Genomic DNA, 25,678 nt, shown 5'->3' on the forward strand with positions numbered 1-25,678 from the left:
GCTCAGGTACCTGGGGGCAAGATTGCGCAGCTTGTGGTACCCGGGTGGAATCCCAATCCCTGCATTTGCCTAAGCATGCGTTTAGTCTGCTGAGCTATCTCACAGGCCCTGGCTGCAGTTGTTTTATAAAAATGATTAGCCTTTGGAATCAAGCAAATGGGGCTCAATCCTAACTATTTAATGAATGACTTTGAAAAATTCTAAATTTTATTCAGTAAAATTGAGCAAAAATATCCTTAAATGAGTATTCAGATGAGTTGATTCCTGTAAATCACTTAGCATAATGCCTGGTACACAGTAAGAACTCCAAGTTGGTAGCTATTATGATTCTTACTATAGTCATTGATATCTCTTACTTTTGTAAGGGAAAATAAGTAATTGTTAAAAGATAAACCCACTTATCTTCTAGAAGCCATATTAATCAGTATATGAAGTTATAATTATAATCTATGTAACCTATCCATTTTAAATACTTTTTCTGTAACAAAATTAAAACAAATTTTAATAATTATAAAAGTTTAGTGAGTTTATATTTTAGATTTAAGGCAGTACAAATCTCCTAGCAAATTATTCCTAATTATAAGATGTTCTGTATTACTGAGTTGGGTGATTTTTAAAAGTCCCAAAATGAAAATCCAGTATAATTATATTGAACATATTCAATATTTTGAATAAATTTTATATAAATTAAACAGTACATTATAGCTTTCTGAAGGAATATTAGGTATACATTTTAAACTTAAACTTTGAATTTTGTTTATGGTACTGAGAATTAAAACCAGCAACACACCCACACTGTGTCACATCCTAGACTGTTTGTCTGTCAGTTTGTATGTTTATTTATTGATAGGATCTTGCTAAGTCTCTGAGTCATCCAAGCTTGGCTCAAACTTGGGCTCTTGTTGCTTCGGCACCTCTGAGTTTTGGAATTACATGTGTACACCACCATGCCCACCTGTCTCTGAAAATTTTAATCACACTGAAAAGGGTTTTGCTGGAAATGAAAAAGTAGCCTATAAACTAGAATATTCATTGATATATTGAGAAAGTAAGAACAGCTAGACAAGAAGGTCAAGTAAAATATGAGAAGTGCTAATGATAATTAATTTATGGCAGTGGAAGTAAACATTTTTTGTTTATTTTTTTCACTCTTTTAAATGTGCATATCATCTCTTATAGCAATGAGAAAATGATTAAGTTAACATGACACTCAAAAGTCGGCAAGCTGAACTGTCAAAAGGCAATGCAGACAATTTATTAGAAGATTCTGGTTCTTGTAGACACTTGAGAAGTGTGCTTAGAGAGAATGATGACCTAGAAACAAGTGTTACTTGAATTGGGGCACAAAAGGCTAAAGCTCTTCAAGCTATTTGTCAAAGTTTGTGATCTGTAGATTGGACACGTATTAAGAACTTTGTAAGGGTCTTCACTCCCATAAAACCATAGAAAAACATGTACTTAACACCCCAATACAATAATTTAACAACAACAACAAAGTGAGCAAGAAAGGGAAAAGAAAAACTTTCCACAAAATTGTAGATATGCTTAATTTACAAAGGAATTACTTCTTACTAGTGGGTTTTTATCTTGTTCAGTGAGTCTATGTAAAATCAAATCCCCAAGGACTTTCATAGTAGAAAGCCTACCTGTTCCAATGTAGTCAATGTCCCTCTAGTTGAGCATTAAATTAACCAACTTGCATTTGTAATAGTCTGAAGGAGAGAATTCCTCAGCCTGGGAACCAGAGAGCTCTTACTGTGGTGCCCCATGCACAGACAGACCATATGTCTTCTCAAAAGTAAGGCATTTCTTTAAATACCCATTGAAGAAATCACTATTGACTATCACAGCCAACTTTGCGAAGCTTTCAACACCACAGCAGAGGGAGACCACAGATACACAATGCAAGCACCTTGGTTCATAAGCATTTAGTATATTATTATCCTTCCACAAAATGGTTTTAATTAAAAGTGTTTATCATTTGTAAGTTTTAAGGTCTAGTGTTTCTCATTTCAAAGAATAACCCTTCCAAATTAGTATATAAAACTTCAGAGGATTTAGCTGATTTAATGAAACTTAATCCTTTATTTCAAAGTTTAGGAAAAGATCCTCTGGAAAAAAAAAATCTTATTAGGAACACGGATGAATAAAGACCTGACATATTGTGACACTGATGATCATGACATGTTATTATATATGATTCAATCAGTCAAAATTCAAATCTTTAAGAGTAATGTTTGCTATTTTGGGTAAAATCTGTCTTTCATTAGAGTACAATCAGCGCTGATATTTCATAAAGCTTAAATACAAATAAAAATGCTTAAACATATTTGTTAATTTGAAAACTTAAACTATAATACTTAAAGGTATATTTGAGACAACACAGAAGTTTTAATAGTCAAGAATTTTATGTAGTAAATTTGTTTATTCAGTAAAAAATAATAAAATAAGAATATTACATTCTCAGAAGTGGGGTACAGAACATAACATTATTGTAAGAAATATACTACTTTTTTTTGCGGTACCACGGATTGAACTTAGGACCTTATGCTTGCCAGTCAGGCACTTAAGCTGCTGAGCTATCTTCCCAGCTAAAACATAACATATTATTTTAAAAGAGAAAAGCAATAGTACCATAATTAAGAACTTGATGGAAGCTTTTAATTTACAATGTTACTCTCTTATTACTAATAGGGCTAATGTTTTATCAGTGAAAAATAGTGATTATACCTGAGTATTATATAAACTTACCACATGTGATGGATTCTATTATATATTACTTAATATTAATTACTTATGCAAGTTTCCCACTCATTTAATATTTTTAAAAATGCTATAAGACATATAAAAAGCAAATAATTACATATAATTAAGGATGAAATTTTCTGGTACTCTGTTATTCAAGTACGTATTGAGCTATGAAATTAAGAACACTGAGTGCTTAATATGTAAAACTAGTTTAAAGTCATGACTCTTGATTAAATATAATCTCCAATACTCTCAGGAGGCTTCTCAGCTTCAAAAACAGTACTTTAAAAGACTAGCTTGAGGGTGAATCACTAATACATTCTGAAACATATCCAAAACAAAGAGCTTGATTTTAAAGACTGAATTTAGAATAAGAACCCACTATTTTTATAATTATACTAATAAATTTGTTCTTTGTTCAAATTCTCAAACATAAATGATACTAACAATATGCATGCATGAGACCTAATAAAAATGATACTTCGGGGAAATTATTTAAGCTAGAGAAAAAATGTTATTGTTGGATTCTTGCCTAGGGTATAAATTGTGACCATGTATTAATAAAGTGGGTTTTTTTTATTTTCTAGCTTTTAGAGATATTTTGGAACCTTTTATCTTTTCCACATAGATACTTTAGACAAGCTCTAAAATTTGAAAGGACAATTGACAAAATAAAATTCTCTCTTGAATGGTAAAATACATTAGTTCTACTATTGTATAAATAGAACTAATCTGATTCATTTGTCAGACAAGTGCTAGCTTCTGAACCATCCAGTGCAAATTAAATTTAACTCTGTGGCAAACAATTCATTTTCTCATTAGGTAATCAATGTTACCTTCAATAAGGCAATTCCCACTTAGCCTCTGGTCAGAGAAGTCATTTTCAAAACACAGTTCTAATCCTGTAGATCATGTAAAAGGAAATGATTTCCTTAGCAGGCGATTTAAGGAATCTGCAATAGAGATGCCTGTTAAGGAGAATATGCGGTCTTAAGAAGTCTCATCTAAATAATAGCGCTCTTTCTTCCCATATGAAACTGATCCAAGAAACTGAAAGTTAAATGCAAACATTAATCTATGAAGTTCACAATAAAAAATTCTGTAATATCTCTCAGAGTCTTCCTAGTATTGCTGTTTTCTTTTAAAGGAAGTGGACAAAAATATATATAATGTATTAAAATCTTTAGAGAGTTGCTGCTGACCAATAAATACACCAATGGATAAATTTGGTTATGTAAACTATACTAGAAAATCCATAAAAATATAAAGCTTTTATCAGCAGCGAATAATCAGCAAAATATAATGTAATGCAAAAGAAAAAGAATGTCACTTAGTATGTGCTAGTTAATAAAAGCAGTTTTAGTAAGAAAATCCATCAGTGCTATAAAAAAAGCTTCCTGCTTTAAGCATCCTTACCCACAAGTACATTTAAAACATAATTAATAAATGCATGTTTAATTTTAAGCAAAATTCATTGCATCCTCTTCACTGGGAGTACTGCTCTCAGTCATCTTTTTTGTCTGAGGTACTTTCTTCATGATTTTCAGGGCTGACTTTGTTACTTGCAATAGAAGGAGTTGTCTGAACTTCATTTGGCATGGAAAACACATGGCACGTCTGGAGGTCTAAATATGTTGTAAATATTTTAGCATATTCTGGGTGCCTCAGGGCAAAATCTTTGAATTCCTCTAGAAGATGAGAAAAAAATTCAGTAAGTTAGGGTGAGTTTTTTTGGCACAGTATAGAGCAACAAATATCATTAATCATATCACAAAATTCTGTTACCCAGCTCACCAACACTGCTGGTGAGTATGCACAGTGTACACCATTCTGGAGTTTTTCCACTCATTAGTCAAGTTGAAGACAGGCATAATGTATGACTCACCTATTCTATTCTGAGGTACAAAGCCTAGAGGAACTGTGCATAGGGATATGTATGAGAATGTTCATAGTAGTATTATTAATATTAGGTTAAAACTAAAATAGAATTTTAAAATGGTATATTTCTGGGCTAGGAATGTAGCTCAGTGGTATAACACTTGTCCTGCATGTGAAATGATCTAAGTTCAAAACCAAGTACTGAAAGAGTGTATACTTCTATGATGGAGTGGTAAAGCAACACAGAGGTTCCTTTCCAAGGCACAGTGCTATTCCCTCCTGTAAGGGTGAGGAAGGGGTTGTGGTTAGGAAGGAACATGCAGGGAATTCTGGGAAAGATCTATTTCCTGAATAGAGATGGTCCACATAGGTGTTCATTTTATAAGATTTTGTTCTTCTCCATATTTATATTTTATCTCATTTTTCTGTATTTATGTTATATTTAGCATTAAAATAGTTTTTAAAATTCTGCTACAAGAGACTTTTTATTACTGCCTTTCATAACTATTAACTAGCATAGAAAGATGAGGCCTTGAAAAGCTGAGCATGGGATTGCACTCAAGAGTAGTGGCTAATAAAATATATATAACAATCATAACACAAGATTTCCCAGTAACGACTCTTTTATCTCAAGTATTTAAGATTTAGGAGCTGACAGAAGTATAGAAGGCTAAGTTAACTAAAAGATCTCAGATCTCAAACCTCCAATAAGCAGGAGTTTCTAAAACATGATACTGTCTTCAATTTTTAAATTTCTCTATCCTCTCCTTCATGAATCTATTTCGATGATGAAAGGAGGACTTAGGTGACTTCTAAGATAAGTGAGCATGAGAGTTGATTTACTGAAACCAAGAACTTTTAATTTCAAAACATGTGCTCTGTCCAAAAGACCAAAATCATCTGGTGGGATATCAAGAACTCATTTCTAAAAGTGCACCAAGTTGGCTATAAGGGGAACAGGGTATTACTTAAACTAATGGAAAAACGAGAGCAAGAACAATTTAAAGGATCACTTTCATGACACATCAGTACCTCTTTTAAGTAAATTTATACTTATATACCTCAAACACCCTTAAAAAGTTGGGCTTACACAATATTGGGGAAGGGGATATGTGCTTGCATATTCGATAAAGACACAGATTGAGCTCCATAAAAAGACTTTCTTAAAAATTACTTAAGTTGGTAGGTTCAAATAGTATTTAGTACCTTTGCTAGAAATAGTTGTTCCACAAAGTTGTGAAAATTTAGTACTTCAAAGTAACCAAAAGTATTACTTATGAAAGGAAAGTGGGCAGAGAAGAATTAGTACACATGGGTTTATGAACTTTGATCTTGGTGCACGAAGTATTGCTTTTTTATCCTTTGTTTAGTTAACTTTTTTTTTATGAACTCATAGAGTAAGGATCTTAGGCACTTAATTACCCAAAGAAGAATACAGGGCAGTCTAAGTGGCAGTAATTAAACACACAGTAAGAGAAGTATGTGATTTTCTTTTCCTACCAGTTGAAGCTAACAAGCTGAAATTCTTTGAATATCATTAGGGAAAAGTAATTAAGGAATGAAGGAGCCTTCTCCAGCCTGAGAGGAAAGATTGGGGAAGATAAGGCAGCCTGATTTTGGTGATTATATCAAAGTTAAGGCAGTAAACGATCACCTAGGCCTCCCCACTGTGTGCTTCTGGATGACAACACTGTGAAGAACAGGGAAACTGATTTATCCTCATATGGCAACATTCGACTGATGTGTGGGACTGAGCCATTAGGAGGGAAGACATTCAGTGATACAGGGACCTGCTATGTACCAAGAGTCTGTAAAGAAACTGCTACAGTAAACATGCATACACACACACACACACACACACACACACACACACACACACGAGAGTTAGGATAGATATACAGCTATTTTCTCTTAGTTCACTGAGAATAAAAGTTTGTACTCCTGCCACAATACTGTATATGGTTAGATTTCTAAACTTATGTGTAAATATACATAATTGTTTATTCCTATTTTTAAATATATTTTAATTTTTAAATTTTTTTCATCATATTCTGTAGGGACTTAAAGTACAACATATCAATAATTGATGAAAAATACCTGTTCCATTTTATGTCTAAGATGTTTGATATTCAGACAAATAGTGAGGTTAAGCTCAACAGCCTAGGTTGTACAGTAATAACAAGAAGCTTATCTTCTGGAGGATTAACAACCTAAGTTTGCAGACCAAAATTAGAGAAAAAGGAGAGCCGCAAGGAAAGCCAACATTTTGGCCCTAGCCTTCTAAGGTCAATTAAGACTCAGGACATATGAGAACTTGTACTATAACATCATGTAACTCAGTAGTGTCCCAAATTTTCTGATCAAGGAGATTAAGGGGCCACAGAGGAAAGTGATCAATGATGTAGAGTGTGCTTAAGGAGAGTTACATGGAGACAAAACTTTTTCTCAGGCTTCCACAGAGAGCAAATTGGTTAAGCAATGGCCATGACTCATCCACATGGCAGACACTGACAAAGAATCTACAAACTGTGATACAGGATAAATCCTGAGGGGATTTGACTGACCATGTCAGATACAAAAACTACAATTCTTGTTACATAGGTCTTGCTTTATCTTAGTCTTACCCATCCAGCAGAGAAGTATAAAAACAAAGTATAAGAAGTAAAGCCATGTTGTTATGATGAGCTGTAGGGGACTCAGGTCAACAACTTCTGACATTGCCAGTCATGAGGATGACCCAATACTATTATGGACTACTGGACTATTTTGGAATATTTTGCTGAGTTCACACACCTATAATATTTAAATGATGGAACTAAACAAAAAAAGGGGATATAGATGAATAACCATTTTGTATTTGTGCATTCAAAATGGTTAGAATAGATATATAGCTACATTCTCTTAATTCAATGAATAGAGAGATTTGTTCTAATAGTATTTGTAAATAGGATATCATGTCTGCATCTTGTACAACAAATAACCACTAGGAAGACAGTATGCAATGTGTTAATTATTGAAACTGTCCTATTAATTTGATTTGAAACTGTCTCATTGCTATTTTTTTCTCAATAAAATTATGGAAAAAAAAGATATCATGCCTGCATCTTGTCCTCTAAAAAACTACTACAAAGACAACAATATATAATGTATTAATTATTGTAACCATCCTACTAATCTGTTTTGAAACTGTTTCATTGCTATTTTATCTTTTTTTCTCATTAGAGAAATATTTTTTAAAAATTCATAAATAGTTTCGCTACTGCTATTGTTGCCACCTAGATCCACAATCCTCTAATGTAGTCACAAGCCAGTGTGCTGAACTTGATGAGCATCACCTGGCCACACCGACAGCAGCTATAAGAGGCACATAGGTATACAGTCATCGGTGTAGGCTATGAAGCCAGTTGTTTTGGGTTTTTAAGCCTGCTTCTTCTTTTTTTTTTTTTTGAGGAACCAGGGCTTGAACTCAGACCCTTGTGCTTGCCAGGGAAGTGCTTATTCCACTGAGCCATCTCCCCAGTCCTGAAGCCTGCTTCTTAAATTTTTAGCTAGACAACCTAAAAAAAAAATACTTAAATCTATGTACTAGGTCAAAGAAAAGTAAGAATATTGATTAAATAAATATGTTTGTTGTAAATATTAAATGAGTTAATGTGTAAAAAATATTTAAGTGTGCCTAAGCCTAAGCATGTAAGTCCTGAATAATTAGCTACTACACTAGGGAAGCAGCAGAGCAGTGATCTGTGGGCTGGACACGAGCAGGAGGGAAACTTTCCTGGCATCATTTAAGAACTTTAGCAGACTCTGGGCAGCCTGTGGGACTCTGGTAATCTCTGACCTTCCTTAGCCCCCATCACACAGGCATGGAGCTTCTGCTGGTAACGGTCCAACTTTTCAACAATTTAGCAGGACTCTGAGTGGCTGCAGAACACAGGAAAGCTGCAATCTGTGGGTCCAGTGCAAGCAGATGTGGAGCTTTTCTGGAGCCATTTACAAACTCTGGCAGACTGTGGGTGCCCTGAGGGACTCTGTCTAGATGATTACTGGAAGCGTCAAAAATGCCAAAACACAGGAGCAAAAGGCAATCTCAATCTTCTAGCCCACCCAGAATAAATCCAGGAGACAAAGACATATAAGAACTTGGAAATCACACACCTGAAATCTCTGAAATGATAGCAACTAAAGTAAAGAAATCCATCAGGCTATAGAAGAAATAAGAGCAGGGATAATCTCTCAGGCCTAAAAAGAAATGACAATTGTGAAAGAGTTGCTCAGCACAGCTAAAGAAGACATATATGAAGAAAAAAATAGAGAAAAATAGAAAAATGATGGAAACACTGAATGAACAATGCAGGAAGAAATTAGAATGCATGAAACAGATTCTAGCAGCTATCGAGGAAGTTAAGAACTCCATTGAAAGTTGGAAAAACCATTTGAGTGAAACTGAAGATAGACTTTCAGACCTTGTAGACGGTGGTGCAGCTAATGAATGTGACAGGAAAGAGCTCCTAAAACTAACAAGAAACCAGAAAATAATTCAGCAGCTACAAGACCAAGCAAAGAAAAATAATTTAAGAATAATAAGTGTCAATAAAGCAGTGGGAGACAGCACAAATGACATAAAAAGACTATTTGCAGAAGTACCAGCAGAAAACTTTCCAAGCATGAGGAAAAAAAAAAAAAAAAGCAAACATGACTGAGGCATATAGAACTCCAAATAGCCCTAATTACAATAAATCTAAACCTGAACACATAATAATCAAGATCTCAGCAATTCAGCAAAAGAATAGACTATTAAAAGCTGCTAGAGAGAATAAACATTACCTAGAATGGAAAGATCATCAGAATCACAGCAATTTCTCAACACAAGCCATTGAATGAAGAAAAGCTTCAAGTGAAGTGTTTCAGATGCTGAAAAATAATTTGCAACCTAGATTGATGTAACCTATAAAGCCATTTATCAAATTCAATGGTGAAATAAGATCCTTCTATGACAAAGAACAACTGAAGAAATTCATGACCTTCAACTAATCCTACAAAGAATACTGACAGGTAGAAAGAGATAGAAGTGATAACTTCAAGAACAACAGAAAGGAACCACCAAACAGAACAAGTAACTAAAAAGAGGGAAAAAGTATAGAATCTATAGCAAGAAAATAACATGACAAAGATAGGCCAATGCATATCACTTATAACCATCAATGTAAATAGCCTCAATTCACCAATCAAAAGAAACAGACTAGCAGAGTAGATCAAGAAACAAAATATAACAATATGCTGCATACACAAAACACATTTAATTCAAAAGGAAATTCACAGACTAAAAGTCAAAGGATGCAAAATAATCCTCCATCCCACAGAAAATCAGAAAAAAAAACCTATTGTGGTTGCTGACAATACCAACTTCAAAAAAAAAAAAAAATCATTCAAAGAGATAAAGAAGGTCACTACATACTTGTTAAGGGAAAACTTCAAGAGAAAGAGATAACAATTATAAATATATATATGCACCCAATATAGGAGCATCCACCTACTTTGACATAAGACAAATTTTAACAGACATAAAAAATCAAATGAGCAATAATATAATAATAATGGGGGACTTTAACATACCACTGTCACAAAGAGATGCACCAACTAGGCAAAAAATCAGCAAAGAAATAACAGAACTAAGCCAAACTTGTAAAGAAATTGACTTGGTCAATTTTACAGAGTGTTTCACCCAGCAACAACAGCATACACATTCTTCTCAGCTGCACACAGGACATTCCCCAAAATAGAACATGTGTTAGCACATAGAGCATTGTTGAGTAAATGCAAAGGAATTGAAATTACCCTTGACATACTATATGACCACAGTGCAATAAATTACACAAAAATTAAATAACAACCTCCTAAACAACCAGTGGGTCACAGATGAAGTTAGAGAAGGAATTTAAAAATGTTTCTCATCAGGGGCCAGGGAGATGGCTCAGTGGAATAAGCGTTTCCCTGGCAAGCGCAAAGGCCTGAGTTCAATCCCTGGTTCTATAAATAAATAAATAAATAATAAAAATGTTTCTCATCAAATGAAAATGCAAGTACAACCTACAGAAACCTGTGGGATGCAATGAAAGCTGACCTAAGAGGAAAATTTATAGCAGTAGGTTTGCACAATAAGAAAACAAAACAAGCCCAAATAAATGATCTTATGCTGCTCTTCAAACTCCTAGAAAAAGAAGAGCAAGTCAAGCCCAAAGCCCAAAGAAGCCAAGAAATTACAAAGATTAGAGCAGAAATTAACGATTGGAGATGAAGAATACAATATAAAGAATAAATAAATCATACAATTGGTTCTTTGAAATAATAAACTTGATAAACCCTAGCCAACCTAATCCAAAACAAAATAAAAAAATTCAAATTCATGGAATAAAGAATGAAAAGGGTGAAATCTCTACAGATCCAGAAGAAATTCAGAAGATCAATACCTACTTCTAAAATTTTTATTCTCATAGGATGGAAAACAAAGAGGAAATAGACAGTCTGCTAGATACATATGAAATGACAAAGCTGAGTCAAGAAGAAATACAAACGCTGAATAAACCAATAATGATAAACAAAATTGAAAATGTAATAAAATCTTACCAACAAAGAAAAGCATAGGTCTTAATGGATTCACAGAAGAATTCTGTAAGATATTTTGAGTAGATTTAATGCCAATTTTTCTCAAACTCTTCAATGAAATCAAAAGGGAAACAATTCTCCCAAACTCATTCCTGGAGGCAAGTATTACTCTGATTCCAAAACCAGAGAAAGATCCAACTAAAAAAGACAACTACAGGCCAATCTCCCTAATGAATATAGATGCGGAAATTCTCAATAAAATATTAGCAAACAGAATGCACCAACTCACCAAGAAGATTATACATCATGACCAAGTAGGATTCATTCCAGCAATATAGGGATCATTCAACATAGGAAAATTCATAAATGAAATACACCACATCAGTAGAACCAAAAACCAAAACCACATCATGACTTTCTCAATAGATGCAGAAAAAGCTTTTGACAAAGTCCAACACTTACTCATGATAAAAACCCTACAGAGAATAAGAATAGATGGTCTATATCTCAACCTGATAAAAGCCACCTATGAAAAGCCAATAGCCAACATCATACTAAATGAACAAAAACTAAAAGCCTTCACTCTAAAATCAGGATCAAGACAAGGTTTTCCACTGTCTCCAGTCCTATTCAATATAGTTCTGGAAACATTAGCCAGAGCAATTAGATAAGAGAGAGTAATAAATGTAATAAGGATTGGAAAAGAAGTGAAATTATCATTATTTGCAGATGACATGATATTCTACATAAAGGACCCCAAAAACTCCACCAAGAGTCTTGCAGATTTAATCACAAAATTCAGCAATGTAGCAGGACGCAAAGTCAACACCCAAAAATCAGTAGCATTTTCTGCACAATAATGAATGCAATGAGTGAGAAATTAGGGAAGCCACACCAGTCACAATAATATCCAAAAAAAAATGAAACAGACAGGAATCAACCTCACAAAGATCATAAAAGTTTATACAGTGAAAACTATAATACTCAGAAAAAAGATTGAAGAAGATTTGAAAAAATGGAAAGCTATTCTATGGTCCTGGATAGAAAGAACCAACACTGTGAAAATGGCCATACTCCCAAAATTGTTATACAGATTCAATGCAATCCCAATTAAAATACCATTAATATACCTCACAGAGCTAGAGAAAACTTTCCTTAATTTCATTTGGAGCCAGAAAAGACCCAGAATATCAAAAACAAAAGGAAAGTTGGGAGGTATCATAATCCCTGACCTAAAATTTTACTGTAAAACTACAGTGATAAAACCAGCATGGTATTGGAATAGAGATAGATCTGAGGATCAGAGGAAGAAAAACAAATCGCAAGTAAATATATGAAAAAATGTTCAACATCATTGGGCATTCAAGAAATGCAAATTAAAACAACACTGAGATTCCATCTCACCTCAGAAAGAATGCCTAACATCAAGAAATCAGACAATAACAAATGCAAGAGGGGCTGTGGAGAAAAAGGAGCCCTTCTCCACTGCTGGTGGGAGTGCAGACTGGTACAATCAATATGGAAATCAGTGTGGAGATTCCCTAAAAAGCTAGGATTGGAGATCCCATTCAAGCCAGCTATTCCCCTCTTGGTACCTTTTCAGAAGAACTGAAAACCTCATAACACAGTGATATATATGCACCCATGATTATAGCAGTGCAATTTGTCACAGCTAAATCCTGGAAACAACCCAGATGCCAATCAACCGAGAAATGGATAGAGAAGACTATCACACATTGGAGTATTATTCAGCTATAAAACAGAATAAATTTGAATCTTTTGTTGGCAAATGGATGCAAATAGAGAACATACTCTTAAATGAAATAAATCAGACCTGCACATGCAAACATCACATAAGTGTAAGAACCTGAAAGAGAAAAATGGAATCTGAAGAGTACAACAGATGCCGAGAAAAGGGAATGAGCTTATTCAAAAGGAAAGAGTTAGCTACTTGAGGAGGACAGAAGAAGGAATGTGGGAAAAAAATATGTCTGTGTATGTAAGCAGGTTGTTTTGGACAATTGTACTGTGGATTTCTGCTGGTCTATGGAAAGGAGTAGATAACACCTAATTTGTTTTGTCTCTGTTTTTCAATTGTGTGTACTTTTCTCTTCCTAATTTCTAGATACTTCTTTTTTCTTTCTTTTTCCAATTTTACATGCATATATCCGGTAATATGAATAAATGCTTAGAAGAAAACACTATGTATGTATTACAACAAATACTGTGAAATTCATATGACTTTGTTAAGTGAAATTCTTTATCACTTGTAATTTTTTTCTGTTTTAATACTATTTTGTACTCCCTTTAAAAATTTAGCTACTACTATTACTAACACTCCACTCCCATCTTTAGCAGCAGCAGCATTGTTACTATTATTTCTATTATTAATATAATTCACCAAGGGAAATACTCTTGCTTGAACTTTAATCTATAGTCTGTATGCCCCGAGGGCAATTTGTCACTCACCATAGGAAATACAGTCTCCTTGAGCAATTTCCTTGAAGAGACCAGAAACATCAAGGTCAGGCACTCCAAGAGAAGCCTGCAGAATGGTGGAAAACTCTTCCTCTGTTATGCAGCCATCCTTGTCAACATCAAAGAGCTGAAGTAGAAACAAAGACTAGTGTTATAGAACAGTCTTAGAAATGAACCCATTAATCCTTAAAATATTCATTGTGCCATGGGTTAAGAGATGTGTATGAGGGAAGTAAGGTCTCTGTTGCTCTTACAACAATTAATAGTTTACTGGTAGAAAGTGAATTAAACTAGCAGGGATTGCGGTACTAAGTTCAAAAGGAAATGCTCTATGGGAAACATGAAGACTCCAACTGAAGAGATCCTAAAAGGCTTACCAGAGGAACTATTATCACATTTGGGTCTGTTAGGATTTGTGACCAGAAGATATAAGGAATGTCAGGTGACTGCCTGGGACTCAAATCCAGAGACTGCGGTTAAGAATTAGACAATGGTACATATATAATTCTTCACTTAATCTTGTAGGACAATGAGGTGAGGGAAGGTAGTGTGAGTATATATGAACTCAAGGAAGCCTCTGAAGCAGAACATGGAGGACAGGTTGGGGCAGGAAGTTGATGAGAATACAGGAAAGACAGATAATTTTGGGGTGGACAAGCAGGAGGAATAGGGAAGCAAGAATTTCCAGCATGGCTAATTGGATAAACACCTGTTACATTAAACAGGGGAGGAAAACTAAAAGACCAGATGCAAAAAGAGATGAAAAGTTAGAGCTAAATAATTTAAATGAGCCAGAGGTCCTTAGAAGTAAGAGTCAGATAGCAGTTCAAACACTGAAGAGCTGGGAACTATGAATCCTGGTAAGAACTTGACTGATGGGTATGTTCAAGTTTATCTGTAGAGAACGTACAAAAAAACATGAAGTAAGAACAGCAATGGTTAAGATATATAAGGAGGAAGAACTGACAGACCTAGAAGCAGCAGTTGGGAGAGCCAGGAAAGAAAAGTATGCATTTTGGATACGTTAAGGGCAAGTTTTCATGTCAAGAGAAAGAGACTCTGATTAGTAGTAATGGTCAATGAAGCAAAATGCCACAGAAAGGCCAGGCAAGAAGCAGAAAGCTTTTCCAGATTTGGCACTTAGGAAATTTTGATGACCTTAATAAAATAATTTCAGGAAACAAGAAACCAGACAATAATGGAAAGTGAGGAAGAAACAGAAGTGAAGTGGCATGGATACTTCTTTTTAAAAATTATGGAGTGCTTTGATTACGCTTCTCTTGTTGTTCAGACAAATACCCAACAGCCAAAATGAAGGAAAGAAAGGTGTATTTAGCTCACAGTTACTGGAGGCTTCACTCCATACTCAGCTGGCTCCAAGGAAGAGCAGCACATGGCACAGAGCAGCCTTTCATGGCAGCGGCAAAGAGCAAAGAGAGCAAAGCGAGTGGCAGCAGCTCAGACAGCTAGCTAGCCTCTCTTCTTCCCTTACACTGTAATGTAAATTGCCTGTCCCAGGGAGGTGCAGCATCCATACCCAAAATAATCAATCACAACTCCAGAAGTCGCCCCATGAACTACGTGAGGATTTGCGGGACAACTATACACAAACCATAATATAGTGTTAAAGCCAGGAAATAATAAAGTAGCAGCCAAACACCAAAGGAAGTTGTTTAAGAAGGGTTACATTGACTAGGAGGGGAAGAAGCAGTACAGTGGAATAGTTTGAAAAATCAATCAGCAGAAGAGGTATAACTGATATATAACTAATATCTCATAATCAAAATATTTTCCTGTTAAGATTTTTTTTCAGAAGTTGTAATGGTATAAGCAATTATGCTTTTTAAGGTGCTGATTAACATTATTTACTTCATTTAACATGTATTAACTCTTAGCCTTCCCAGTTGTCTTATGGCAGGTAGACTACTTGGACTGGAATCTGCATTGTGAGCTGAATTGAGCATGCTTACTTTAATTACAGTGCCCAAGAGAGGTTACAGAGCAGTTCTCGTAGGAGGGATAGCAGGGAACTCTAGTGCTGTCTAATTCTGAATTTCCTTCTAAGCCTACACCCAGCCAAACCCACTCTAGTGTCCATCAGTCAGAGTCGGTCCTATCACTTGCCCAACAGTCACTCTAAAGGAAAAATAAAAGCTAATAAATTATCCATGAAAGGCTACCTAAAGAAAAGGATGAAAAAGCATTCTAGATATAAAAGGGTGTTATCATCTGAAAAATAAAGTATGTAAAATAATTATAAAACACACCTGAAAAGGAAGGTTAAAATTAAGCAATGCAGAGTATGACCCTTGCCTTATTCAAGAAGAAAAAAAAATGGATTATGGTTGTAAGTCTTCCTTTGTTTTTCCCCCATTCCAAACCAAAGTCTAGGCTAGACAAAATTCTCATGACTTCTTTAAAAACAATAATTACTGTGATTAAGGGTCAAGTTTTCTATCAGGTCTTTCATCGGTAAACCAAAAGTGACTATTTACCCAGCTAAACTTGTAATTACACATGCAATTTCAAAACAGAAACAGAAATATCTGGATTGGAATAAGTTAGCTATGTGTAATTTTAGGTTTTATGATGAAGAAGTCTATAAAAGCTAAAGGTTTTCAATTTTGGAAAATGTTCTGGCCCTTGCCTTATGACCATCTGCTAGGCATCAACCACTTAGGTATTTTAGAATCTTAGCAACAAATTTAGTTTGAACCAACACACACCAAAACAAAAGTCAAATCAAGAATTTCTATTGATAGGGCCAGCCAAATAGCTCAAAAGATTAAAGCGCCTGCAAGCAGGTGCAGAGGCCAGAGTTCGATCCCCAGACCTGGTGTGCTGACCCCATCCCTGGGGCGCAAGGAGAGGGTGATTGAGATTGGGCGTGGTGGTGCGCACCTGTAATCCCAGCACTTGGGAGGCTGTAAACAGGTGGATCACTACAAGTCTGATCTCGTAGTGAGACTCTGAATACCCTGTAGACCCTCTGCTAAAATAAAAAATAAAAAAAAAAAGTTTCTATTGCTGACAGAACACATGAAAATTCCTGAGGCTATCCCTGGTAAGACATAAGAAAGAATTCTTGGCAGAAGGATTTTTCCAGATAACAGAGAGGAAATAAACTTGTAGTCACAATGTGATCTCCATCTCAGCAAGAAAGGTAAGAGGAAGAAACTGGGAGAGTGAAGGTCCTCAGGTCGCACTTTATTTGGACACAGAGTGGTAGGACAAGTAGGGATGCCAAGATCCTGTTATATTTGAGAGATAACATTCTTAGAACTAAAAGGAGAGATCATATTTAAATACTAACAGATAAAACACTTTTATTGTCTGCATGCAACACACTTTAGAATATATTCTTTCCTCTGTAAGGGCCAAACAAAATCTGGGACCTCACAATTCAAACTTTTGTCAAACTCTGCTGGCAACTAGAGACACACATTTTACTCCTCCTCTTCCAATTTATGTCTCTATGCTGCTGTGAAGATCTATGTGATACTAAAAGAAGATACACATTATAAAAATGTGAGACATCTATGGTGGTGTTTGCCTGACAATGTCACATCAAGATAAATTCCAGCAGACAAATGATCTCTGACATGCCAGACTGTAAAGACAGGTGGTGTTTCCTTATAAGCCTTACTTGGGGGCTTCAAAATGAGAAGGCTGAAAAGAAATAATTTTTAAGTTAATTTATGAAATCATCTGCTCCTGAATTTTGATGCTGCTACCTAAGCTGCTTTCCTTTCCATTTCAATGAATGCTTGTGTTTTGTTTACTCTCGGTAGCAGTTGACTTAATAACATTATTCTCCTGTGCATGTCACAGCAGATCCTCTAATTTTCAAATGATACATTTAGAATCAACACCTGTTTACAAGGCAGACCGAGATGTTGTCAGTGGAGCTGACAGTACCTTAAATGCCACCTGGATGATCTCCTCTGTGTTGGCAGGGTTGCACAAGACAGCCAGGCCGATCACATACTCTCGGAAGTCGATACTGCCATCATTATTCTGTGAAAGGATGGGAGAAATCAATCAGGAAGCCTACGAGTGAGAATCTGTGAGCCACACTGCAAGTTGAAATTCCTGTATGCCCTGCAGCTCAACATCATAATGCACTGAATCCATCTGCACAAAAATTCTCACTGAGATGGAACAGCAGGCAACTCCTTTCTTCCATTCCCAACTGAAAAGAATAAAAAAAGTATATGCTCTATGTAGAAATAAATGTACACATTTGTAGCTGAAATCATTTAAAGTGGTCCTTCAGCTCTCAGTAGTAGTTCTTGAGCTCAACCTTACCTTGATGGGGCCTTCCGAGGAGATCTAGATAGGCTTCTATCCTTCGTCGGACCAAAGCATTTATTATATCACTTTCCTGTGTGCTTAAAAACCAGACCAAAAGAGAGCTGTGTATCTTTTTTCTTTTTTTCTTTAGTCAACTTTATTGATGTATCATTTATATTCAACAGAACGCAATGCATCCATTTTAGGTGTATTGTCTGATTGACAAATGTGACATAAAAAAACACTACCAAAATCAATATCTACATTTCATCACCAATGAGGTTTCAGAAAAAGAAGAGTTTTAAAGAAAACAATTTTTCCATCTTCGGCCAGCACCAGATAGCTGTTTTGAGAGGGTTTTTTTGTTGTTGTTTGGTTGGTTTTGAGGGGTGAGGGGTTACTGGAGATTCAACTCAGGGTATGGTGCATGCTAGGCAGGTACTCTACCACTGAGCTACAGCCCTAGCTCACAAGTTAGCTTTTTAGTTTAATGTGGAGAGCAATTTTTAGTGAGCCTTAGATGCTGAGGAACTTTTGGAATCAGATACTGTATATTGTTCAACATAAATAAATTTCTTCTGCGATTGGTTTTTCTCACTAAGCAACATAGAAGTTTTTAATATAAGTACTAAAAAATAGATCTAAAATGTTATACGTATACTACAATTGCAGTCATAAATTATTTGTATGATTGAAAATACTCCTTTGAATATTTATTATGAGACATCAAATACTACTAAACCCTATGTGTAATACAAGTCAAGCGGGGGCCAGGGAGATAGCTCAGGAGAATAAGCATTTGCCTCGCAAGCTCAAGGGACTAAGTTCAATCCCTGGTTCTTCTAAAAAAAAAAAAAAGAAAAGAAAAAAGAAAAGAAAAAGAAAGAAAATAAGAAAAAGAAAAATACAAGTCAAGCATTATAACTCATTTCTCAGACAGAAATGTAAATATAATGTATCCTTAATCTTACCAATAGTGAAAGTAAATGGAAGTTTTTGAACTAGTAAAATGAAAAGGAAAGAGTAGTATAGGATTATTGTGAGAGATTATCTTTTGGTTCAGAAAAAATACATTGTTCAAGTTCCAAATTAGGAATAATACAATTTGGAACTGGATAGATTCTTGGAAATTGGCCATTCAATTTCGTCCTTTTTACCAATGAAAAAATCTAAGTTTCAGTTATGGTTACAAACCTCACTATTGGGCTAGGAACATAGCCTGGTGGTCTAAATATCTGCCTGGCAAGCACAAGGATTGGGGTTCAAACCCCAGTACTGCATGCCGTACCGGACGTGGAACCCGGGGTGCACTGTGCAGGCCACCGAAACCCGGCACGGTGGTGCATGCCTGTAAGCCCAGCGCTGGGGAGGCTGAGACAGGAGGATCACTATGAGTCCAAGTTGTATAGTAAGATCCTACACCAAATAAATAAATGAATAAATGATTTTTAAAAGGTTATAAAGCAACATATACTCATTTAATTTTTGTATTTTAATCAGTTTCATGATAAAATAATTTAACAAGTCTGTAGTTCTTTCCTTTAAAAATTAAATGAATACCCCAGAAAAATTATGAACTTAATTTAAAAATCCAGAATTGAAACCATTTCAGAGCCATGTTTCAAAGGAAGAGACCAGTTCTCTGGAGAGAGATCCTATTCCTTCCAGATGCTGTGTCTGTCTGGAGCCCAGGAATGCCCTGAAGTTACACTGAGTCACTGCAAAAAGAAACGTGACAAAAACTCACTAAACCTCTAGACTTTAGGTCTCATCTCTTCCCTGGGAGTCAGCAGGAGGAGAGCATGAAGATGCACATGGGGTGCAGCCAGGTCCCCATTACCCAGCACGCTTCATCTGTTCACCCACAGTGTGCTAACTTCCCAGGTGGGGGGGAGTCCTAAGCCACTTGCTCAAGTTCATTCAGAACCTCAGAAAAAATAAAAGACTTGATTTGCAGGGTTCAGTGCTTTCAAGTCAGGTTATAGCTAGATTTATTCAATATTTGTACCAACCAATAAGGAATCAGAACTTGACCTTCTTAAATCCAGCAATATCTAAAGATATGGTTTTAAGTCAGTGTACAGTAAAATGGAAACGTGTTATTTATATAGTCTTTTACATAGCATGGATATGTCCATGAATGCAAATTTCAGTGTTCAAAAATGAGAATTTACTCACATTAATCTTAACAGAACTATGTTATTGGTAATTTCAGTAAATTTTTATATTTAGTTTTAGAAGAAAAACCAAAAAAGGTGTAGTCTTTAATACATGTTGAAATGGTACCTTGCCAAGAATAGGGAGTATTTTCTCATTGCTGTGTGACAATTGATATACCACTATCTCTGCAAATGAGCAATAATCACTGTCCTAAAAATAATTTTATTTTATTTTTTATTAATTTTATTGAGAAATAGCAATAAGGCAGTTTCAAAACATGTTAGTAAGACAATTACAGTAATTAATATATTGCATATTGCTGTCTTTGTAGTAGTTATTCATAGTACAAGATGCAGACATGATATCCTGTCCAAACACTATTAGTACAAATCTTTCTTCTCATTGAATTAAGAGAGAGTAGCTATATAGCTATCCTATTTTGTATATACAGATATATCAGTACAAAATGGTCTTTTATATCCCTGTTTTTTGTTTAGTTTTGTCAGAGATGGGTATTCCATTGCCATTTAAATATTTTAGTTGCATGACTTCAGCAAAATAAGCCAATATAGTCCAGTAGTCTATAATAGTAGTGGGTTATCCGTAGGACTGGCAATGTCAGAAGTTTTTGACTTGAGCCTTTCACAGCTTAGCATATTAACATGGCTTTACTTTTTATACCTTGTTTCTATACTTTTCTGCCAGATAGCTAAGACCAAGATAAAGCAAGACCTATATAACAAGAAATACACCTTTTGTATCTGCCAAGGTCAGTCAAATCCCCTCAGGATTTACCCTGAAATCCTGTACCACTGTTTGTAGATCCTTTGTCAGTGTCACCCATGTGAATGAGTCATAACCATTGCTTGACCAATTTGCTCTCTGTGAAAACCTGGGAGAATGTTTAAATGTTCTGATAACACAGAATTTCATTTTTGGCAACCTAACCCAAGAGACATCTTCAAATCTTTTAAGATGATTTATAAATCCAAATGAGTATTATTACTAAGATACAGTAAATTCTCAGCTGTAGTCAGGGAAAAGGTACATTTTTCACATGAATATTCTAGCTACAAGTATGTTTTCACTGACCTACATAAATATATTACCAGTTTGTTTGAATTAAATTGTTTTAATACATTATAATTAAAAATAAACTTTTTATGTATTTAGTACAGTGCCTAAAGGGTCTCATTACACAGATCGGACTCTAGTGATCCTCCTGTTTTCAACCTCCCAAGCATTGGGATTACAGGCATGCACCACCATGCCCAGTCTCAGTTGCTGTCTCAGCACACCCTGGGAGCCAGGCCAGCACAGCATGGGGATCAAACCTGGGTCCCTTGCACTTGTCTATGCAGGCACTTTAGTCCATGGAGCTATCTGGCCAGCCCAAACATAAACATTTTAAATGAAATAATTCTGAAAGTTTTTCATGGTCAAAAAAAGTCAAGTATCAGTGCTCTGCAGGTGTTGCCACAAATATTTTTAAGTCACCATTCTACACACTGTGCAAAACTATTTACTAAGATTTTGGAAGCTGCTATGAAAGTCAACTTTTCAATATACATACACTACTGAAAATATTTTTAACGTGATGTTTAAGGTGATACACATTTTGAATGTTTTTAGAAACTTGCTCTCAGGTACAGAGTGTAAAGTCTCATCTTTTTCCTTGCTTTTATAAGTTATGGAGTTTAATGGATTGTATTAGATGCGGTTCATTTTTAAAAACCATATTTTGAAGTTTAAAATTGCAGAAGGTACAACTTCACAAATTCTCATTACTTTTTTTTGGCTGGATCAGCCCCCATGAGGGTAGAGCTGGTGTGACTTAAGGTGCCAGGAATCGAACCATGGTCCTCGGCACTTGCCTAAGATTGCCTACACAGGCACTATAGACCACTGAGCTGTCTCACTGGCCCTCATTACTATTATTTTCAATTTAATATACTGATTGTAATTTAGTATTAGAAATTTAAAAGTAATGTGATGGATGAATCAAAGATTTTTTTTTTCCCGCAATTGAGGATTGAACTCAGGCCCCTCGAAAGTGCTTATTCTACTAAGCTATTTTCCAACCCGAATCAAAGATCTTTACCTTGGGATGTAAGTGGGTATCCTTGGAGAAATGCAGACTTTTTGAAAAAAAATGGGAAATTAATACTTACTGTAACAATTATTAGATGTAAACTAAGAAATTCAACTACTTGTTAGGCTACTGTTCTATACAATATGAAAGATTTGGTTATTTGGATAAATCTAGAGTTTGGGGTGAATTTTCTACTCTGCTTGCTAGAGAATGAGGTTAGTTATATACAATCTACTCAAATTCAGAAGAGAAACTCAGGTGACATCTGGAGTCTCTCTAGTGCATACTGGGTGAGAATCATACAAGTAGGTAATCCTTCAGCTTGAGGAACAAAAACCTTAATGCCATCCTTAAAGTGAGATGATTTTGTTAACTTTTATAAAACATTTACAATGAAATCCAGAACAAAAAGTGCAGCCACAAATTGTGCTTTCCCTAAAGAGCCTGTGAAAAAAATTAAATTATAAACTTAATATTCTGAGTCCTTAGAAGACATCTTGACAGCTTTCTCCTTTCCCGGCTGCCCTCCTACGCCCATTCCTGACATATTCCTGTATCAATTCTAAAACAAAAATACTGGTATTAATGTGTGGTTGCTGGCAGCAGCCTCCCACTTATATAACCACACCTAGTCTAAGACGCTCAGCAGACCAAGTTAAATTACAAGTCCCTTGAGGGAAGTGAATGTGATTTCTCTTCTTGGCCCCATTCAGAATTATGTATGTGTGGTGTTTCATAAATATTATATGGTAGTGACAGTGATGATGGTAAATATAGAGGCCAAATGCCAACTTCTCCCAGTTCTCATTGGGGATTTCTAACAGGCAGTTAGGGGCTCTTACCAGGCCAGTGACATCATTTCCATAGTGACAACTTTCCTCTAAAAGAGTGAAGGAAGAAAGAAGAATTTCCCTTTGTGCTCAGGAAGACCCTTCAGAGTAGTCTGGCACAGAGTGAATGCACTAAAAGAGCCCCAGAGGGGATGAAAAGCAAGTAAACAGCAGGCATATGAAGCGAGCACCAAACTGCAGCTTCTCTTGTTGAGTCTACTTGCGTGAAGATTCTGGATTCTGCTCGCTCCCCTATAACAGCCTGTGTCAAAGTTACAAAATCAGACTAAGGGCTAGACACAAGAAAGGCAAGACTAGCACAATTTCTCAGTATGTCCATCTTCCTTCTTGACAATGTCTTAGTTTAGCTGAGACACATTTTAAACATATTTTCAGACAGCCATACTTTAAAGCAGTTAAGGCCATCAGCTTTTGAAGCTTTGAGAATATTCACCTATGTGCCCTGCCTCTATAGAACATGTTTAACTTACCTAAAGTGGAAGTCAGGTATTAGTCTTCCTAAATTGTCCCAGTGATCCTAATTGCAGCCAAAGCAAGGAACCACTACAATAAGAGTCAATAATACTTGCTTTATATATTGCTTTATATTCCATTTACCTGATTACCATTTCCGTTTTTTGTTTGTTTATTTGACTGCAATTTTCAAAGGTAAGCAAAAGAATTTTCTTTGCTCTAAGGTAGGGCAAGACATGACAAGACTTGGCTGTTTAGCAACTGTTGAGCACACCTCACTCTGTATGAAATATGTGTAAGAGTGAGCATTTTGATTCATGAAGGCAGCCAAAGATATTTTTGACACATGCGTGTGCCTCTCTATTCCTCCATACCTTTCATTCTGTCTACAAATATATAAAAAAACAAAACTGGCATAAGTTTATTTTACTAGAAAACAGAAGTAGAATTCTAGAATTTTAGATGCTCCAACATTTAAAAAAAAATTACACTTACATAGTTGCTTAACTTCACATTTCTGAACATGTTTCTGTATAAATAGGTAGAAATCTATTTCTATCATAAAGTACTTTTGATTTCTTTATGAATAGAAAGAACAGATATGAAATTATGAGGAAAAAATAACTTTCCTCCACACTTCACAAAGGGAAAAATGTATCTACTAAGTGCTTTCCTGATTTACCCCAGGATTTCTTAAAAATTTTAATTACTAATAATAGTCACAACAGTGATAAATTTCCAACTCCTTAGAATCCATAGACTAAGTAAGCAGCAAGCTTTTAAAATCTACCCCACTGCTTCCTGTCATGTATGTCTATATAAATCCAAGATCTTAAAAAGTTAAGTATATAAACCACTCAGAACTGTTTTCATTAAAAATGTTTTAATTAAGCTGTGAAAGGAAGCCAACAACCAGCAATCTATAAGGTTGTGGAAGCTCTCCAGGAAAAGAGAGCTGCGGAAGGGTAACAGTAACTGTGCACAGCATGGCAAGGTTTTCCCCAGTCCTGTCCCCCAGGGGCCCTTGGGGCTCTGCTCACTTCAGGAATACATGGTCAGCTGTAGCCACTCCTTGATAGACACCTGGACCAGGCCATCTGCATCTCTATCCAGAGACTTGAAGGCACGAAACATCGCATCCAGGCGGACCAGGCAGCTGATGAAGTTGTTAAAGTCCATACCTCCATCATCCTCCGCATACCGCCGGACAATCATTTGGTAAAGCTGTTCATTCAGCTGGAAGCCCGCTGCCTGCAGAGCTTCCCGCAGCTGCGAACTTTTCAGAAACCCGGAGTGGTCACTGTCATACTGCTTAAAGACACACTGCCACTTCTTGATGTTGTTCCACAGATACTTAAATTCTTCAAAGCCCAGCTTCCCGGTGGTGTCACTGTCCATAACAGACACAATGCTCCGGCAAGTGTCAAGACTAAAGCCATCAGTCTTCAGTTCCTTGTGCTTAGAAAGGACTTTGTTGAGGATTTTCATCAAATCTGTGGCACCCACCTCCATGTCCGGTCCAGCCAGCTGCGCAAACTGTTGCCGAAACCGCCGGACTTCCTCGCTTTCAGAAGCCTCCACATTGGTGAAATGCTGGGGAACGGGAGGCGGCGCTGGAGTGTACTGAGCTGCAGCAGCCTCGCTGATGAAATTCACAATTCCTCCTACTATGCCTCCCAGGTTTCCCCCTCCTCCTCTTCTCTGACCACCTCCTCCTAGAAGGCCGCCTAGAGCTTCTCCAAGACCACGATCTGCCCCTTCCAAAAAGGCCTTTGCTAGAAACATGCTTTCCGTTTGACAAGCAAGGATAAAGGCAGCGTTAACCTTGGAGTCAGTATGCCAAGAGCTGAAATGGAGTCTAAAGTCGCTTGCATGTGGAAGAACTGGCTTTCTGTACCTGCTTGGTCAGGTACCACGCCTTGCCTCACGGTGATGACTGATGACGCTTCATCTCCCAATGAAGCTGCCAGATTCCACTAGGTCCTAGCACCTGACAATTCTAGAAGCTCCATAAAATTGATTTCCACTCTTATAAATATTCCTAAGATGTGGCACAACACAATAGAATATCTTCATTAGAAAATATAAAGCTGCACATTTCTACATGTCATTTCTTTTTTAA

At 36.0% G+C, this 25,678-nt stretch overlaps 2 protein-coding genes across 2 annotated transcripts in view; both read right to left on the reverse strand.

Moving 5' to 3' along the window:
* Positions 1-2,562: 2,562 nt before the first annotated feature.
* Positions 2,563-25,678, reverse strand: part of Lpcat2 (lysophosphatidylcholine acyltransferase 2) — an 83,489-nt gene continuing 60,373 nt past the window's right edge. The window contains exons 13-15 of the mRNA XM_004637014.2: positions 17,626-17,724; positions 13,699-13,834; positions 2,563-4,436 (exon numbers count right to left, since the gene is read on the reverse strand). Coding sequence (XP_004637071.1) covers positions 4,252-4,436; positions 13,699-13,834; positions 17,626-17,724 — 420 coding nt within the window. The 3' untranslated portion in view covers positions 2,563-4,251. The remainder of the gene's footprint in view (positions 4,437-13,698; positions 13,835-17,625; positions 17,725-25,678) is intronic.
* On the reverse strand, positions 24,429-25,406 carry Capns2 (calpain small subunit 2). Its single transcript, XM_004637013.2, has one exon. It carries the CDS (start codon positions 25,339-25,341, stop codon positions 24,598-24,600), a length of 744 nt encoding a protein of 247 aa, XP_004637070.1. The 5' UTR covers positions 25,342-25,406; the 3' UTR covers positions 24,429-24,597.

This window comes from Octodon degus, unplaced genomic scaffold (genome assembly GCF_000260255.1).
Source record: "Octodon degus isolate 3935 unplaced genomic scaffold, OctDeg1.0 scaffold00085, whole genome shotgun sequence".
NCBI classification, from domain to species: Eukaryota; Metazoa; Chordata; class Mammalia; order Rodentia; family Octodontidae; genus Octodon; species Octodon degus.